This window comes from Apodemus sylvaticus, chromosome 6 (genome assembly GCF_947179515.1).
Source record: "Apodemus sylvaticus chromosome 6, mApoSyl1.1, whole genome shotgun sequence".
Taxonomy (NCBI): Eukaryota; Metazoa; Chordata; class Mammalia; order Rodentia; family Muridae; genus Apodemus; species Apodemus sylvaticus.
This window is the reverse complement of record NC_067477.1, coordinates 38,916,852-38,936,219: the sequence shown is the minus strand read 5'-3', so window position 1 is coordinate 38,936,219 and position 19,368 is coordinate 38,916,852. Positions and strand designations below refer to the sequence as shown.

The 19,368-nt window shown below is 46.8% G+C and overlaps 1 protein-coding gene and 1 pseudogene across 7 annotated transcripts in view; one reads left to right on the top strand and one right to left on the bottom strand.

Moving 5' to 3' along the window:
• Positions 1 to 19,368, bottom strand: part of Dpf3 (double PHD fingers 3) — a 275,541-nt gene that overhangs the window by 187,801 nt on the left and 68,372 nt on the right. For 2 of the 7 annotated variants that reach the window (XR_007978346.1, XR_007978345.1), the window contains exon 1: positions 8,294 to 8,640. The exons of 2 other annotated variants lie outside the window; for them this stretch is intronic. Coding sequence is in view for 3 of the 5 variants with exons in the window: in XM_052185526.1 (XP_052041486.1) it covers positions 8,294 to 8,388 (95 nt within the window). In the remaining 2 variants the exon portion in view is untranslated. Of the gene's footprint in view, positions 1 to 8,293; positions 8,650 to 19,368 lie in introns of those variants that run through there. 3 more of the 7 variants (XM_052185526.1, XM_052185528.1, XM_052185529.1) reach the window with 3 other exon arrangements.
• On the top strand, positions 9,153 to 17,892 carry LOC127687726 (60S ribosomal protein L37-like; annotated as a pseudogene).

Here is a 19,368-nt window from a genome sequence, read left to right as displayed (position 1 = left end):
AGCACATGCCTATAATCCTACAATCCTAGGAGCAGCAGAAATAGAAGAATTGGGAGCTCGGAAGTTCAAGGTCATCCAGTGTGGGTTACTGAAAGCTTGTCTCACGTGTATACACACATGCACACACACACACACACATGCATGCTCACACATGCTTACACACACATGTGCACTCTTTCTTGCTTGTCCTCTATCTGCCTATCCCCCTCAGCTTAACCATTCTTCCCTTGTTGACTCCTCAAGGTTACTCATTTCCTTCTTGCCACACCCAGCAGCCACTTCCTGGCCATCTTGTTACCCTACTGACCTCCAACAGTCTTTACCGCCCATGACTGGATCCTGCAAGGGCCAGAGCTCTGCTCCTATGCTGAGCCCCCTCAAGGAAGTTTCTGAGCCCACATAGGCAATAAATAAGGTCTAGTCCCCGCCCCACTTCCTTCCCTCCCTCCCTTACCTACCACAGTGGCTCCAAATCGTAATAGAAAGAACTTTCAACAACTCAAAGCCCCTCCATGCTCGAAACCTCTTTATTATGTATTTATATTGCGTTGATGTGTTTTGCATGTATTACGTGTTTTGCACAGCTTTGGGTGAGGAGGGCAGAGGACAGGGTGCCAGAATTGGAACTCTCTACCCTTACACCATGTGAATCACAGATATTGAATTTAGGTTATCAGCATTGGCAACAAGCACCTTTACTCTCTGAGCCATTTCCCCAGCCCCTTTGCTACCCCTTATAATAAGTAAGTAAGTAAGTAAGTAAGTAAATAAATAAATAAATAAGTTCAGTCCTGCGAACTTTGAGGAAATGCTACATAGTAACAATTTTCTTCACTGGGCACAAAGTCTGTTCTTGAAACCAGTGCTGTTCTAGAAGTATGGGAGGCATCTAATAGAGGTACGAGCAAAGGAGAAGTACCAGCTAATGAGCATGGCCATCTGCAGACCCCTTTGCTGGGCCACATAAAGCTACACTCATCTGGTCCGCCCTGAGAGCTTACAATAGACCACTCCCTTTCCGGCCGGCTGCCATACTGCCCCGTGTGTAAATATTTGTTGACATGCAGGAAAACTGGGAAGTCCTGCAGCACCCTTGTTCACCTGCTCCTGGGACCTCACCTCCACCTCTTTGCATCTCAGGAAAGTCTCTCCTTTATCTCTCACATGGCCCAAAGCAGGATTTTCCTACCCGCAAGGTCAAGGAAATAAGTTTTCCCCCACCTAGTACATCTCAGGGCCCAACATTGGACCACACTAAATCCTCTCAGAAGACCCACAAGGTAGATAACCAATGACCTAGAAACAAACCCTTCTTCACCTATTCAGGACACCAACTAAATGGAATTTGTGTCATTTGGTCATTCTGTAATTGTCCTAACACACTAACTGAATGCCTTAGGCAAACTCCTTGACATATCTGCTCCTGTTTTCCCATCCATAAAACAGAGAGTGAAGTCAGAGTTTATTAGGGCTACTGGGAGAGTTCTCCTGGATGGACCTGAGAGAATGTGCTGAGGGCAGGGCACTGCAGGACACAGAGCTCAGTGGATGCACGATTGTTATTGTTCTTAGAGTGCTATCATTCCTTTTACTAGTATGACTATTGTTCACAGAATTGAAAGGGAGGGAGACAGTGAGACAGATCAGTAGTAGCTAAGGACACCACAAGCCAAATCTGACAACCACATGCCAAATCTGGGCCCTACATGGGAGGAGAGAAAACACTTCAAACATGCGCGCGCACGCGCGTGCACACACACACACATACACAGTGATGATCAACATCATGAATACCCTTTCTAAAGGTGCTGTGTGATGTTGCACACTCCTGACACTGCCCTTCTGACTTGGTAGTGTTGACAGAGGAGCCTTTCAATAACACCTAGAAGCCACTAAACTTAACAGCTTCTAGAACCTACCAAGAAAAGTGAGGAGCAAATGGTTTGGGTCACTGGCTAAAGGCCTCCTGTATCCTGGGGTCTCATGAAGGGAAAGAGATGAGAAGAGATGGGATAGGGTTAGGAACATGCAAAGGTCAGGGATGGGCTGATACTCAGGAATGGGGAGGACCAAAGGACTGGAGGCCTGGAGGGAGAGCTCAGAAGTGGGGGAAGAGTCAGGGTTGAGGGCAACAAAACTGAGATACATTTCAGGAAGATCTGATTGTGAGTCACCCTGAAGAATTTTTTTCCACAACCCTATAATATCAAAATGTCCTGCTTTGTGAAGGAGCTGGGGAAGAGACAGAACGGGAGAGAAAGAAAGCTGCTTCACTGGGTATTTTTAAACAAGGCATTTTGAACTCCAACAGGAAAGGCAGGATGCTGAGCAAGTCCCAGCAGGCCTTGCAAGCAGTTCTGCAGACTAGAGGCTCACCACAGGGCACACACCACAGGGCACACCACTCTGGACACACGGTACACTCCAAGGACATGTTCCAAGTTAAAATTTTAGTAATGTGTGAGAATAGCCACCATTTATTCCTCAGACAAGGTAGTCAGATGTTGGCCTAGAACTCCAAGTCAACATCTTTAGTGATGCCAATTATAATAATAATAATAATAATAACTAAAAAAAAAAACCTTGTTACTATCTATCCAGATCTCTTCCTTCCAGGGTACCAGCCAAGGATCTCTTTGCTTTGTAAAGATATAAATTGTAATGATGATAACTTTTAAAATCCATAGCTTAAGCAGGCATTGTGGTCCATGCCTGTTTTCCCTCACTCTGGAGGCTGAGTCAGGAGGATCATGAGTTGGAGGTTAGCCTGGTCTTCATAATGAGACCCTGTGTCAAAACAAAACAAAACAAAACAAAACAGACATAGCTTAGATTTTGGTTAAATTAAGAAGCCAAAAACATTTTGTTGATTTGGGTTCTAATCCCAACCACTACTTGTTATATGATCAACATTATGAATATGGTGCAGCCCCCTCTGAAATTCATAGTAGAGTCTAACCACTACTGTGAGGTGTTAAAATGGTAGAAACTTAATCCAGCTTTGGTGTTTAGAGGTAGCACCCTTGGGAGGAATAAAAAGTGGATAAGAATTGAGCATTCCTGAGTGAGCACTGGTGTCTTTATAGGAAAGGGGGAGAGGGAGTGGGAGGAGGGAAAGGAGGAGGGAGAGGGAGGGAGGAGAAGGGGGAGGGAGGAGGAGGGAGAAAAGGAGAGGGAAGAAAGAAGAGAGAGAAAGGGGCTCTCTCACTGTGCAATGTCTGGCTTCATCTCGTGCTACTGCCTGCAAGAAAGTCACCATACACACACCCTTAACTTTGGACTGGAACCATGACCTAACTAAGTTCGTGTTAGCTACACTTTACCCAGCATCAGTGCCACCCAGTATTCAGTATCATCTCATCAGCAACAGCAGCAAATTAAACTGCTCAGGGAAGTAAGTTCATGACTTTGTGCTTCTACAAGCTCCATTACTCCTGCTACCCAAGATTGACTCGACGGTGCCTTTCAGTTCAGTCAAGAAACATCCAGTGAGCATCCACTCCAGGCCAGACATGTGCCCCACATGGGATACAGAAGGTTCCTGCCTTCACTGGGTTGACAAGTTAGCATCAGGGTCCTATGACTGCCAAGAGCCTGGGCCAGCTAAGCCCTACATGATGTTTATGTGCCTCGGAAAAACACAGGGCAGGGTTTCCTGAGCCTATGGGCAAGCAAGTCACTACTGACCATTCAGTGCACAGGTCAATAGTGCTTGCTCCTTTACGAATTCAGAAGCAGAAACTAGCAACCAAGCTTGGACTGAGCTTGGGGTCCCCAACGGAGAATCTGGAGGGTTGTCCAGAGGAGCTGAAGGGGTATATAGCCCCATGGGAAAAACAATGACTTCGGACACCCAGATACCCCGAGACTCCCAGGGACTGAATCATCAACTAAGGGGTATACATGGTTCTAGCCAAAAATGTGGCAGAGGAAGGCCTTGTTGGGCATCAGTGGGAGGAGTGGTCTTTGGTCAGGTAAAGGCTCAATAGAGGCCACAACAAAGGGAAACAGATGGGGGGGGGGAATTGGGGGGGAGGTGGGACTGTGTTGGATAGAGGGGCATATACATGGAGGCAGGGGGAGGGAGGAGGGGGAGGGAATCGTTGGGGAGGGGGCTTTTGGGAGGGGGAAATTGGGAAAGGTTTTACCATTGGCAATGTAAATAAAGAAGATACTCAATTTAAAAAAAAATAGTGCTTGCTCCTTTGGTGGTGATGGTTGTTCTTGTTTGTTAAGTTGCTAGAAGGTACTGGGTTTTTAGAAGGGTTATTGGTTTAGATGTGAGTTTTTTGTTTGTTTTTTGGTTTTTGTTTTGTTTTTGGTTTTTGTTTTTGGTTTTTTGTTTGTTTGTTTGTTTTTTGGCCTGTGCTGGGATGCCAAATGGAACTGGGGGTTGGGGAGGAGCAGAAAAGAGTGAGGATAAGGAAGGTCAAAGGGCAGAGGACAGCACAGCAGGCCAGAGGTGGGAGGGTTCTCAGCAAAGCCCTGATTCACCCACAGTCTCACCCTGGAATACTCACTCTTGGCTGGAAGAACAGCCAGTGCTCTTAACCTCTGACCCATCTCTCTAGCCCCATTTTTAGTATTGTAATTAAAAAATGATTTATTAGTTGGTTTTGCAAAGTCCAACATTAAAGTATATTAGCATATTATGTAAATATCATGGGAACAATTTATCATCATCACCATCATCACCACCATCACCACCACCACCATCATCCAGAGTGCAGGCTTGTCCCCCGCTACCATATCTGCCTTGCACACTGCCTGCTGGCTCCAGGCTAGGTGCCTTCCAAGGGACACAAGCACAGGCTCTGGGGAGCAGTGAAAAGGATGCCAACATTATCACACATGCCACTCCCTCAACTCAGGCCAGGTCTCAGCACTTGACCCCCACCAGGCCCTCAGGACTACTCTACAGAAGAGAAGAGGCCTGGAGAAGGTGGAAGGCAGGTCACATGTGCCATTCCACTCAGAGTCATGTGTGACAGACTGCAGGTTCCCCAGGCTGGGTGGAACAGGGAGAAGGAGGAACCCAGCAGGACATGGGTGGGTCTCCCTGGGTGTATGAGCTGGGTCTCCGGGGGCTATCCTGAAACACAGATCCTTGGGCTTATCCAACTCTTTTGTGGCTCAGCAGATTGGAGGAGCCCTGAAATAGGACTTCTTATAAAGCTCCGCAGGCTGCTAACAGGGGTGGCCACTGCCGACATTCCTCATGCACAGGAGAAAATGGAGGTGTCAGAAATGACTGCTGGAGTCCTCCCTCGTGGAGCATCTTAGGAAAGCTCACATTTCCATTCAGAACCAAAAATGGTCATCAGTAAGACAAGGCTGGTGAGATTATCCAGTTCTTGGGATTATCAAGAAAGAGAACTGAGAAATGGATCCCTGTGGCTCACAGGAAGGATTCCTTAGGTTTCCTCTTCTTCCAGGGTAGTGTATAAATAAAGGTATTCCTCCATCTCCCTCCAGCTTCCTAAACTGGAAAGGTCATGAGAAGATGCAATGCAGAGAAATGGACAGTCATGGAGCCTTGAAAACAAAGGACTGGGAGACAAGATGGCACCAGGTCCTGTACAGATCTTCAACCAGCATGATGGTCCAAGCAGCACGCCAGTGCTGGAGTGCTCCATCCATGAACACTCCACTGACATACCAGTATCTAGGTCAAGTGGGGACACACAGATTGGGGGGTTGGGGGGATCTGTTGTGTGTGGGCCTAGTGCTGTTCTTATAAACCAATCCCCTCATGAATAAAGGAGCCAATCACTGGGAGAAGAGGCGGGACTTCTGGGTTGGACAGAAGGAGAGAGGAATCAGGAGAGAAGAATCAGGAGAGAGTTAGTTCTCTTTAGAACTGGGACAGCAGAGGGGCAAGATGTAGCTGCTAGAGTTTCCCAGTATCATGGCAGATCCGCAAGGATCCACAACCAGAGGAATCAGATTTTAATAAGGTTTACAAGATTAGGTTTTAGTTGTTGTGCACAGAGATTGAGTTACCATTGTTTCTGAACTAAGTTTGTGTTGCATTTTTCTTCACACAGCAGCTCATCTGGGTTCAAGAGAGAAAGGTACAGCAGCCAAGCGTGGGTTTGCCTGAGGGGCTTTACAAAGGCTGTGGGGGATCTGAAGCACAGGGTTGGCATGGTAGCAACTTGCCAGTGGGAACCTAGCAAGCTGGGTGGAGAGACTGTGGAGTTCAGAGTTAGAATCTCCACAAGATACAAACAGGCCAGCCATTGCCTGCCAATGTCTGGCCAGCCAAGCCACCAGGGCAGAGGCCCAAGCACGGGAATGAGCTGGTTCAACTTTTTTAGTATTTCCCCCAACAGGACTCTGCTGCCAGAGATATGCACTGAAGTGTCACTGGGGAACAGGACAACATGGATGGCCCAAGAAGGAAGAAAGGATGTGAGCCCAAACAAGGGTCAACCATGACTCAGAGATGCACAGGGAAAGGATGGCACAGAAAAGTAGGAAACAGCACGCTGGGGTATGCCTATGAAAGCTGAGGTGGGGGGGCTGATTCAAGTTATCCCGGGATACGGGGCGAATTCAAGGCCAGCCTGAGATAATCAAAACCCCTGTCTTAAAAAATAAATATAAATAAGTAAATAACAGGAAGGGAGCAGGGAGAGAGGAAGTAACTGAAGAGTATAAACTGGTACTCTATTTGGTTCTGAAAGACAATTTTACATCTTATAAGCCATTTGGGAAATAAAATAAAACTATTTCTGAGACATAAAAATCTCCAAAAATTCAGGAACAATCGGTGTCTTCCTTTAAAACTAAAACAGTGTTTGAACACAGAGCTTCACACAGGGTCACCACTACCCTGTGAAGATTCAAGCAGAGACGAGGGCATCCAGGATGGCGGGGAAGCAACGGAAGCTGGGAGAGGCTACAGGACAGACGTGTCTTCAGAGTCCACAGGGGGGGCCCACATAGCTGACACCGTGACCCCGGTGTCCAGCCTCCTCAGTGTCACAGACTCCATCACCAGTGGACCATTTACCGACCCAGTCTGTGCTACCTGGCGCAGCAGCCCCTGCCTGCTAACACATCCGGAGCCTTGATGCTCTTCACACATCAATCAATGGAACACACGGGCAACTTCTAGAAAGCTGTCACGTTTCCTTTATATCCACTAAACTAGATATCGTGGAGGAATTCACAGTAAACAAGACGTAACATGTTTTCTTCAGGGGAAAGTGTGCCTCACCTGACACTTTCCAAAACACCTCTGCATATATTTGTCCCTTGCAGATGACAAGCCTTACATGGAGGTAGGGAATGCCGGCCAAGTTCGTCTAGCTCACATGCGAGGAAACTGGGTTTTAGATCGTTGGTGACATGCTTCGGAGCCTGCAGCATGAAATGGCAGAGAAGGAGCAGAGGCCCCAGAGAGCAAGGCGGCTGTTCCCTCAGATGGCTTCCCTCACTCAGCCTGCCTGGCAGGACCAGGAGCCTCTTGTCTCCCTGCAAGAGAAGTCACTGAGCTGAGACAACTATGTGGGGAAAAGTTGTTAGGATCCAAAACCTGCTCCCAGCAGGCTCCAGAAGGCCAAAGGGAGGTCCGCGCCAGACAGGCCTGCTAGAGCCAGATGCAGTCACAGCAGAATGAGAGGAGGCAGGTGCAGAGGCAGGCTCTTCAGGATTCCTCTCTCCCACCCCCACCCTTCTACCACACAGGTTCCTAGTAACGGTGCTGCCCTGTGTTGTCAAAATAGTGAGGTGCCGGAAGGAATTCAAAATGAAATCTAGGTGCCTTCTGCAGCCTCCTGAGTGTCTGTCACCGTGGTTGCAGCTGAACCCGCTAATGTGCTAAGCATTTTCTGGCACTGCCGGGAGGTAGGGCTGGTATTTTGGGAGCTGGGAGGAGCTTGGAAGTGACACCCCTGGAAGGAGGAACAGGCACCTCAAGCACAGCCCCTGAAGTCACTGAGCCACCAAGCTGTATTTTGAGATTCCTGAGGCACCAGGTATGTGGGCACAAAGAAACCAGACTCAGCCCAGCAAGCAGGGACACAGCACAGCGGCCTCTCAGGCTAGGGCTGCAAGGGACAGCGTGCTCTAGAATGCGACTGGAGGCAGGCTGGGGGGGGGGGGGGGAGGAGGGGCACACATTTTCTGCTGACACAAAGCAGCATGCAATGCCGGCCAGGAGACTAGGCAGCCAGGCTGGGCCCTGGCTCAGCCTTTCTAAGTTGGCAGGGGCAGGGTCATGATGGCCAAACATCACAACAGATGACAGATATTCAGAGGCAGCCCGGCAAGAGCCCTTACTTACCCCTCAGAGGGCCTGGGGATAGGAGTCCTGGGGAGAAGGGGTGACAGTAGCAGGTCCCACCATCCAGGATTCCCCAGACACACTGCACTATCCATTTCCAGGGGCCCTTTGAGAATGACCGGAACACAACTCAGAGGAGAGCAGCCCCCTCAGAGAGGAGAGCAGCCCCCTCGGCCAGGAATCCGAATGCATACAAGATCCCCGCTGTGCTTTCCCCTCTGGTGAACTCACACCTCTCAGGGGAAACCAAAGGAAGCAGAGAACAGGGCCAAGTGGTAGCCCTGCTGAAGAGAGGAGGAGTCCTTCCCAGGGGCCACTGTGTGACAGGAAGTGTGTAAGTGACAGGGGAGGCTGCACAGGTAAGGAAGAAGAAGGGTCATCCTGGGAACAGATAAGCCAATAAAACCTTGACGGGATACAATCTGGAGGAGAAAGGAAAAAAAAAAAAAAAAACATGGCTGATAGTTGCTGCTGAGAGCTGCAACTTTCAAAGCCCCTCTGGCAAAAGGAGCCTCAGACTCTTGCAAACCCCAACCACACAGCCAGCCACCTCCCAGCCAGCAGCACAGAGTGCTTCTGCTGAGTCGGAGCAAACCCACAAACATCCGGCCTGCCGGACCTCCGCTGCCTGCAAGCCGCCCCTGCCTCTGGGCCAGTTGTCCTCACTGCAGCTGGAGGTGGTATAGTTTATCAGAGCCGCACTGGAGCCTAGAGCAGAGACCTCAGCCTCAACGTGGCAACGGTGCTAAGCTGCCTGAATCTTGTGTTTTAATCGGCAAATGTGGAAAAGTTGGAGCTGCTCTTGGGAAGCTGGGGAGATCTGGATGAGATGATGAAGGCTGGATTCTGGGCCCAAAACATGGCGAGGTGTGGAGACCGAGCATGCTGGCCCCTCTCCTTCCTTCCTTCCTTCCTTCCTTCCTTCCTTCCTTCCTTCCTTCCTTCCTTCCTTCCTTCCTTCCTTCCTTCCTTCCTTCCTTCCTCTCAGCACCACATTCCTTACAGGGACAATATAACTCAGTGACAGTTTAAGTTTGAGAAGACAAACGCATGTGCAACCACCAGCAATGAGTTCGTAGAATCTCCCTAACTAGCACACCCACAGCTGCCCACCCAACTCATTCCCCTCCTCCTGCTTGAAATGACTTCCCTGGAAGTCTCTTTTTAATAAAACCACTCTGTTTTACAATCCCATGAGGACACAAACCATGCGTTCTCCCCAGGAAGGAACAACATTCCATGGAGCCTACTATTTAAAATGGTGACTTGGTGCTGTGTTCTTGCAGCCCCACAAAAGCCTTTCTTCAGTGTCTCCTCTTTCATTCAGATTTCACATGACTTGTTCCTTTTTTAGAAGCCCAAAGCAGTTCATCTGTATTTGTCACATAAACTCATCAAAAATCTGTCTTTGTCACACATGGAGGGGCCAGGGATGTAACACACACCTATAATTGCAGCACTTGGAAGATGGAGGCAGGAATAGTGAGTTCTAGACCAGCCTGGGCTACATGAGAGCCTGTCTTAAAGAAAGAAAAAGAAGAAAGGAGAGGAAAAACAGTCCCAGTGCTGATCTGATTTTACTTTTATATCCCCACAATACGAAGCACCTACTGTGAAGCCAGTATTACCCTGATTCCAAACCAGAGAGACATCTCAATATTTTTAATTTCATAAACCTTAACCCTTACCTTGTCCTCAGCAGAGGAACCAACTCAAACTGGTCCAGAGAGCTAAGTGTAAGAGCTAAAACTATAAAAGGTCTAGAAGAAAAGTTGGAAGAAAATCCTGTTCGTCTTAAGTTAAACAAAAATTTCTTAACAAGGATACCCCCACAATGTTGGATTTCATCAAAATTTAAAAAAATCTGCTCTCCGGAAGGAGCTAGCATCAAAATAAAACACAAGCCACAGCCTGCAAGGAAATATTTGCAGAAAGCATATCCAATAATGGATGTCTAGTCAGAATATATAAAGAACTCCTAAAATTTAATAAGACAAATGACCCAATTTTTTTAATAGACAAAAGAACTGAACAGACATTGCATAAAGAATGAGCTACAGATGGCCAAAAAGCATGGGAAAAAAATGTTCACTGTCATTAGTCATCAGGGAAATGCAATTAAAAGCACAGTGAGATAGCATTAAACTTGTATTATAAAAAGGCTGACAATGTGGAGCACTGGCTAGAATACATTGTAACTGACTCTCGAGCACCGCTGGTGGAAGCACTGGATGTGATTGCCACTTTGGAAAGCAATCTGGCGGCGCCTTATAGAGTTAAATATGCACTTGGAGGACAGCAATCCCGTGCCTAGGCATTTGGGCAAACTCCCAAGAAGCATGAAAACACGTCCACACAGAGACCCACATACAAACAGTCGGTCGTAACAGCATCATTCTTAACAGCTCAGACTTGGAAGCAACCCAAATAAATGCTCATCAGCTGATGAATGGATATACAAGCTATGGTTCAGCCATGCCAAAGATGGCACCCATTCATGTGCTAAGCTTGGTGACTCCTACGTCTACTCTTATTAGTTTCTTTTTGCTGTTATAACAAAGGGCCACAAACTTACAGCTTAAAACAAGACCAAGGTTTTATCTGTAAGACCACGTGGCCAATGTCAACCTTTTGACCAGGATCAAGGTGTCAGAAGGGCTAGTCTCATGAGAGGATTGAGAGAAATCTGTCTCCTCATTGTGTACAACTCCTAGAGGCTCATGGCCCCTCTCTCCAAACCTTCCCATCCTCCACTCTCTTAACTTATGCCAAGAGGAGCAGGTGCTGGGTCAAAAGTACAGACAGAAACAGCAAGTTGTGGAAACTCACAAATCATGTCACATTTCAAAGATGAGTATGTTGAAAGCTGGGGACATAGCTCAGTGGCAGAGTGCTTGTCTAGCATGCCTGAGGGCCTGGGTTTGAATCCCAGAACTGTTGAAAACAAAAGCAGGCCTACAGGGATGGCTGGCTGGTTAGGGAACCTGCTGAACAAACGTTCGCATTCACATGGGAGTCTGCGTCCCTAGCAGCTACATAAAATGCCAGGTATGACATAGCATGTCTGTAAACCCTATGCTAGGGAGACAGGGGCAGGGAACTCTGGCTAGGCAGTCAAGCCAAAGTGGTGAGCTCTGACTTCAAGGAGAGATCTTGTCATCATCATCATCATAATCATAATAATAATAATAAATAATGCAAAACACTGGACATCAACTGCTGGCTTCCATTTATAGGTTTGCTCTTGCGCACGCGCGCGCGCGCGCGCGCGCGCACACACACACACACACAGAAAACACAAACAACAACCAAAAGAGAAGAGTAAAATAAGATTCAAGGGAATTGAGTATGGCACAGTATGTCCAGGATGTGATAAACCATAGACAATGCCCAGGTCTCTGAATCCAAACCCAGAGTGTTTTCTGGGACACATGAGTTCATACTCCTCCCTGACTTAACTAGGAAGCCTCAGGCTTTGTGGGCAGCACCATAAAGTCCCAGAGGCCAGCACTCCACCCACTCCCACAGGCCTCTGCTCTCGTGAACTGCACCAGCCCCAGCATAATTCCATCTCCCTACCCAGCAGCCAGCTGATCCCCAGCCACAGCACAAAGAAAGGACAGCCTCTAAAGGGCTGCTTTATACTTCCTGGCATTCACTCACTTAGGGTGTTTTGTTTGGCCTTCCCCCGACATTGAGGCTAATGGTGCAGATATTATCAACCCTGTCCAAAAGATACTCAGGTAGAAGCCTAGATGAGACTCTTCCCAGCCCTGCCCCACTGATACCACAAGTGCCTGTTATCTTAGAGCACAGACCTTAGGCCAACTCCTAGCCAAGGCAGAGCCTCTCATCTGCAACATGGAAAACCTGGGAGCCTGCCCTGCCACCTATAAATGAAAAAACAGCAAAAGAAGTAAAGAAAACTGGGACTGGAGAGGTGGTTCAGTGGTTCCGAACACTCAGTGTACCAGCATACACCTTAATCCCAGCACTCCGGAAGCAGAGGTGGACAGATCTGAGTTCGAAGCCAGACATAGTGAGTTTCAGGACAACCGGAGCTACATAGAGACACCTTGTCTTAAAACAACAAAGAACGCTTGTTGCTCTTCCGGGGGACCCAAGTTCAGATCCCAGTACCCGCGTCAGCAGCTCATAGCCACCTGTAACCCCAGTTCCAAGCCGATCTAGCATCCTCTTCCTCTCCATGAGACCCTACATTTATGCAACATACACCCAAATAAAAGCAGTAAAAGCAAATTTAAAAAAGAAAAAAAAAAGTAGCACATATAAGCACCTTGCAGACTTTAAAATGCTTTAACAAAAGAGGAGGCGCTTCTGGCTATCCTCTCAAGCGATGTGCTAATATTATCTAAAAGTGAATAAATGCCATTCACTCTCTGAAGTCCCTCCTCCTGCCGCCATCTTTAGCTCTAGTTAAAGCAGAGACAGCCTCCGCAACATCCCAACAGGAATCGTTAATGCCTCCCCCCCAAGCTTTACCTATTCTGAAATCAGGCAATTGCCCACCCCACCCCCACCCCAATCCCAGCCTCCATCCTTCAGCAATCAGCCCCTCTTCAAGGGTGCTAGCACCGCCCTCATCCATTTGGTGTCTCTCCAATCAGAGCAGCCATGATGCTAACAAGTGAAGCTCTGGGATAATCCCCGCCCCTCCCAAGCCTCACAGCTCCCGCAGGATAGATGCAGGGATCCTCCGAGCTGCACAGCGAAGCTCTTCAGCTCCTCCACACAACAGCTCCATCCCACACAAGCTAAGTGCCCCCTCGTTTCTTTTTTTTTAAGGGGTGTCGGTGTCCATGCTCCTGTGTGTGCACGACTGCCTACATGTGTGTAGATGTAGAGGTGGAGGCTGTAAGTCAACCTCCAGTGTCCTTCCCTGGAAGACACCCACCTTGCTTTCTTGTTCTCTCGTTGAGACCTGGGGCCCCCACCATTTCAGCCAGGCCGGCTGGCCAGGGAATCCCCAGTCTTTGGCTTCCAAAAGGCTTGGATCACAAGCAGATGATGCCTTTTGACTTAGGCACTGGGCACTGAACTCAGGTCCTCTTGCTCAAGAGCGTCACTAACTAAGCTACGCACCCGGTTCCAGCCCCTTTCACGCCTCATGCACCGACCACACTTGCACAAGTCCTCCTAGTCAGTTATATGAAGTGTCAAGAGCAACTATTACGGAAGCCCAAACAGATGCCGGGTGAACCAAGAACTCACACTGCTTCTTCTTTCTTGTATCAGTTTTAAGTCTTGTAGATAGAGGTGAGGATATAGTTTGGTAGTAGGCACTTACCCTGGCTCTAGGTTCTACACCCAACCCTGGGGGATGGGGGGCGGGGGGGGGGGGGCGGGGAATACCCAATGAGTTGTACAAATAAATGTCTACCTCATTGCTAACAGGGGTTATAATTTCTTAGCCTCAAGAGAATCAGAAGTTAATAATGATGACTAATAGCTAATGTATACCTATTTTACTTATTTTTATGTAGCATCATTTGTTGTTTGGGAGGCACTCACGTGGGTAGAGGTTAGAGGACAACTTTCCGGAATCAGTTCTCTCCTTCCACTGTGGGACCTGGGATCAAACCCCATCATCAGAGTTGACAGCAAGCTTAATATCCAATGAGTCAACTTGCTGGGCCTTATTTATTTTATCCAGATCTCCATTATAAAATATAAACCTTAGGACTGGCAAGGCAGTCCGGTGAGGAGAGGACCTTTCCCCAAAGCCTGATCTGAGTTCCGTCTTCCAGATCCACTCAGTGGAAGAAGACACACATTGTCTTCTGACAACACCCAATCTTGTGGAAAAAACACACACATAATAGAGATAACAAATAGAGCTGGACCTGTACTTCATGTCGCCCAACATAGTCAAAATGGATTCTAGTACTAAACAAACACTAAGATTATAAGACTTCCAGAAGAAAGCATTGTGGGAAGTCTTCAGGATTTCTGTATAGTCAAGAGTCTTCGCACACACACACACACACACACACTTAATGAAAAATATCTAATTTGGAATTCATCCAAATTTTAGAATTCTGCTTTTTCAAAGACATAGCTACAAATAGGGCTACAGTTACACAACAGTACCAATATAATTAACTTTAATAAATTATGTAGCCGGGTAGTGGTGGCACACGCCTGTAATCCCAGCACTCTGGGAGGCAGAGGCAGGTGGATTTCTGAGTTCAAAGCCAGCCTGGTCTACAGAGTGAGCTCCAGGACAGCCAGGGCTATACAGAGAAACCCTGTCTCGAAAAAACCAAATCTAAAAAAAAAAAGAAAGAAAAGAAATGCAAGTCTACGAGAAGAGACTAAGTGGAAAATAGCTGGATTCTAAAGGATGCATGCTAAATGATTCTATGTATACTTTTAGATCCAGAAAGACTCATCTATGGCGACATAAAGAAATCAACGGTTGCCTGAGGGGAGGGGAGGGCTGACTGCAAAGAGGCACAAGACAGCTTTTTAGGATTCGAAAGCATCCTGTTGTGGTTACATAGGAAACACAGATAAATCCATCTTTCAAACTCCTAGACGATGTAGGTTAAAGTACATGCTATTGGATGTAAACTGTAATAGTATAATATTGGTTTAAAACCTTTTGTGAGGCCGGGCAGTGGTGGCACATGCCTTTAATCCTAGAACTTAGGATGCAGAGGCAGGCGGATTTCTGAGTTCGAGGTCAGCCTGGTCTACAGAGTGAGTTCCAGGACAGCCAGGGCTACACAGAGAAACCCTGTCTCGAAAAATCAAACAAACAAACAAACAAAAAAACACACACACAAAAAAAAAGATTAAAAAGAAAATTAAAAAAAAAAAAGACACTACATGCTTAAAACCTTTTGTGAGGCTCAACACAGCAATGTGCACATGGAATCCCAGAGCCTGGCTCTTCTTGCCTATGCAATGGTAAAGATTAGCCTACACTTTGTGAGAACTTTTCAAAGTTAAAAAAAAAAAAAAAAAGTCCTCACTTTGGCAACACACTAAAATTGGAACAATACAGAGATAAGAATGGCTGGCCTTGAACAAGGTAAAAATGTTTGTCCTGTGTCTGACAGGTGTCCACATCCTCAATATATAAAGGTCTTCGGAAGCTGCTATGAAGAACATTAAAACTTTAGTAAATAACTAAAAATGCAGAACTAAATAACCGAACCACAAGAACTGAATGATAAGAGAGACAGGACCAGTGAGGTAGATGCTCAGTAGGTAAAGGCATTTGCCACCAGCCTGACAACCTGAGCTAAAGCTTTGGAGCCCACACTGTTAGAGCCAAACAGACTCCTGCAAGTTGTCCTTGACTTTAACACATGTGCATGTGCACACTCATACACAGGAATGAATAAAGGAATAAAAACTTTTCAGAGAGTGTGCCCGTTACCTCGCCTGGGCAGCACAGTAGAGCTAACCCGGGTGGTGGGAGAGGGAGGTTGACCCCGGCCATTCATCTCCCCTGAGGTGGCATGGGCACAGGAGAGATGTTCACCACCACCTCTTTTTCCGAGTCTGACGCAGGCAGAAGAGCTGGTCATGAGAGTGGACAGCTGGCCCTGTCCTTCACCAGCTGTAGTACTCTGGAGAGAGGGCCTTGTTCCTCACCTGGGCTGCACAGTAGAGCTGGCCCTGTTAGCTAAGGCATCGGTAAGCTACCCCCAAGGACATGAGAGCAGGAGAGCTGACCCTGACTCTTGCCAGCTACAGCACTGAGGGGCCTGGCTGGAGAGCTCCACCCTGGTGGCGCATGCGCAGGAGAGCTAACAAGCTTACCAACTCAGCTACCTCCCAGGCCCAGGTCCAGGGCTTTAAGTTGGCCCACCCCAACATCTACCTATTCTAACATCTGCTGGAGTGCATGAACACGCCAGTCTTGCCATCCAAAGCTGCAGGATCTCCTTGACACACAACAACAGGATCTCCAAGAAGAGTCCCACTGAGGATCTGGTATCGATAGTGCAGCAAAAGCCAGAGTCCTCAAAAAGGACCAGTGACTCACTGCATTTGCAAGTAAAGATGTGAGGACAAAGGGGTATATGACACACCATAGCTTCCATGACAAGTGTTTTTTAATTTTATTTTATATTTATTTTGAGAAGGGGAGGTTGCAAGGGTAGAGAATGAATACAAAGGGATGGAAAGATTCCTGGGAATGGGTGCGTGACGTGAAAGTCACAAAGAACCGATAAAAAGTTTTAAAATCTTATTAAAGAAACAAGTATAATAGCTAACAAAAAAATTAAGACAATAAATCACTGTTTCACATACCCGCTTGTTTCTGTTTTGGTGAAAATATTAGTGCCATGCGGAGAGATGGACACTTGGGAGTGGTATAAGAATGTAAATTTTATACTCTGACTACAAGTCAGCATAAGGGCCAGAGCCTTAACAACGGTAGTGATTTAAATGAGAAATGTCCCTCACAGACTCAGATATATGAACATGTGGTGCCCAGTCAGTGGCGCTGTTTGGGAAGGCTCAGGAGGCGGGACCTTGCTGCAGGAAATGTGGCTGGAGATGAGCTTTACAAGTGTCAGCCTCCCCTTGTTTCCAGCTCTCCCTGCTTTAGGCTTGCAGTTGAGCCACGCCCCCTCAGCATCCTGCTTCTGTGGCCATGCGGGATGCCGCTGCCACGCCTCCCTGTGGTGATGAGATCATCACTCTGGAACCGAAAGCCTGAATGCAAACTCACTCTTCTACAAGTTATCTTCATCATGGCACCTGATCCCATTAATAGGAAAGTAATAATATAACCATTTTCAGAATAGTGAAGCCAATTCTAGGAAACTAGGCTAAGGAATGATTTAAAAAATGAACCAGTCAAGAGAGGATATCTAGGGACCAGCACAATGTCCTGGTCAGTGAATATTTCCTGTCCAAGCATGAAGACCTGTGTTCCTTTCTCCAGCACCCCTGCAAAAACCAGATATGATTGAGAACACTTGTAATCCCAGAGCTGGGGAAGGGGAGCCTAGCAGATCCCTGGGGCTCACTGGCAGCCACTCAAACCAAACCAGCCAGCTCCAGTTCAGCAAGAGACTCTTTCTCAAGAGAAAGATTGTCGAAGACACCTAATGTTGACTTCTGACCTCCATGTGCAGAGACATGCAGCAGAAATGTAGATACAACTTTTGTCACTGACTCACTTATACCAACAAGAAATCATTTAGAGGGCTGGAGAGATGGCTAAGCATTTAAGAGTTCTGACTGGGGCAGAAGCTTATCCACAGGAAGTGGCAGACAACTTTCTCTTCCAGTCTCTTTGGCCTCGCTGGTAGAAGCAAGATAACAAAAGAAACATCATTATTTGGAAAATGTCACAACAAGACGCACACGCTGTGTGTGTGCTACCAGTGTGGCTCCAAGGCCTACTCAGAAGTCGACTTGTAGCAAATGTGGCTACCCTGCACAGCGCAAGAGAAGGTATAACTGGAGCGCCAAGGCTAAGAGACGAGACACTACTGGGAATGGTCAGATGAGGCACCTAGATTGTCTATCACAGATTTAGACATGGATTCCGTGAAGGAACAACACCTAAAGCCAAGAGGGCAGCTATTACAGCATCCAGTTCATCTTGAGGATTTCAATCAGTGATAAAATAAATGTTCTGGTTTCAAAAACAAAAAACAAAAACAAAACAAAACAAAAAAAGGAGTTCTGACTGCTCTTTGAGAGGGCCCAGGTTCAATTCCCAGCACCCACATAGAGGCTCACAACCTCCTGTCCCAGAGGATCAGGTGCCGCTCTCTTGGCCTCCATGGTCACCAGGCACCCATGCGGTGTATAGACATACATGAAGACAAAATACCTATACACTTAAATTTTATTTTTTCTCAATTAAAAAAATAAATGATCTAAAACAAACCAGCAGGAAAACAGTCAGAGATCAATATTTGTCCAAGGTAAGAACATAACAGATGTCTCTCAATCCACTCAGTTCATATTACATACAAACTTCAGAAATAAGTGAGAAGTTCAGATGGCTTTACATGTATGAGTTAAATACGAGCACACATGACTTAACATGCGTGGGGAAAGCATATTCAATTTTTCCCATTGAGGTAAGAACTGAAAATCATCTAAATGCCTATCAAGAGATGTGAAATTAAATTACATATCCACACGTGAAATACCTTATTTAAAGTAGGATTACAGGTTGGGATTATAGTTCATAGAGCCCTTATCTATCCAGCATATTCAAAGCCTTGGGTTTGAACCCCTGGTACTGTGAATAGAGAGGGAGGAGGCTGTGGGTATATTATCAAATAAAAAGAACACAAAGTGTATTGTGAGAGGGAGGGGACAGGGGAGGCAGTATGGGGCTGGCAATAGCCTCAAAGTATACCACATCCTTCAGTGAAAATGGCTTTATATCACCCTTTATAATAAAACTAAAATATGAAAGATATAGTCTAGGACACTTGGAAAAGCAACTTTTGAGTGGAGAAAAGAAATAAACTAAGTGAAAATGTATAACCCTAGGACATTACCAGAAACAAACAAACAAACAAAAAAGTAGAAGTCACACAACTCTGGACATAAGAGACAAGGGAAAGAGGGAGCTGGCGGGGAGGAGGGATTCCATAAAGAAATCTGATATTTGAAATACTAGTAAAGTTTGTTGTGTTGCTTTCTGTTTTTATGTGTTTCAATGAGGTGCGCTATACAGGTAGATAAAGATGCTCCTAAAAGCCATAGGCTATTAAAGAAATATTCCATCCAGCACCAGGGGTGGGATATTACCTTATCTCTTGGTCAGGGAGGTAGGCCCCTGAGGCCTCAAAACAATACAGGAAGTTGTCACTGCTATCAGCTCTGCACCAGAACTAGTAGAAAAGACCCTATTACCTAACTACCAAAGACACCACAGGCCTTGCTTCCAGGACATGGAGAATTCAGGTTGAACCTGGACTGGAAGCCTCCTCCTTCCTGTCTAGCCCTCTGAGGTGTGCCGGCTCCTGGGGGAGAATCCCCAAGAAGAGGAGTCTTAGTCAGCTATGGTATCTATGTGTAATAAGCCTGACAAGTCAACAGCACAGCAGTGGCAAGCCTGT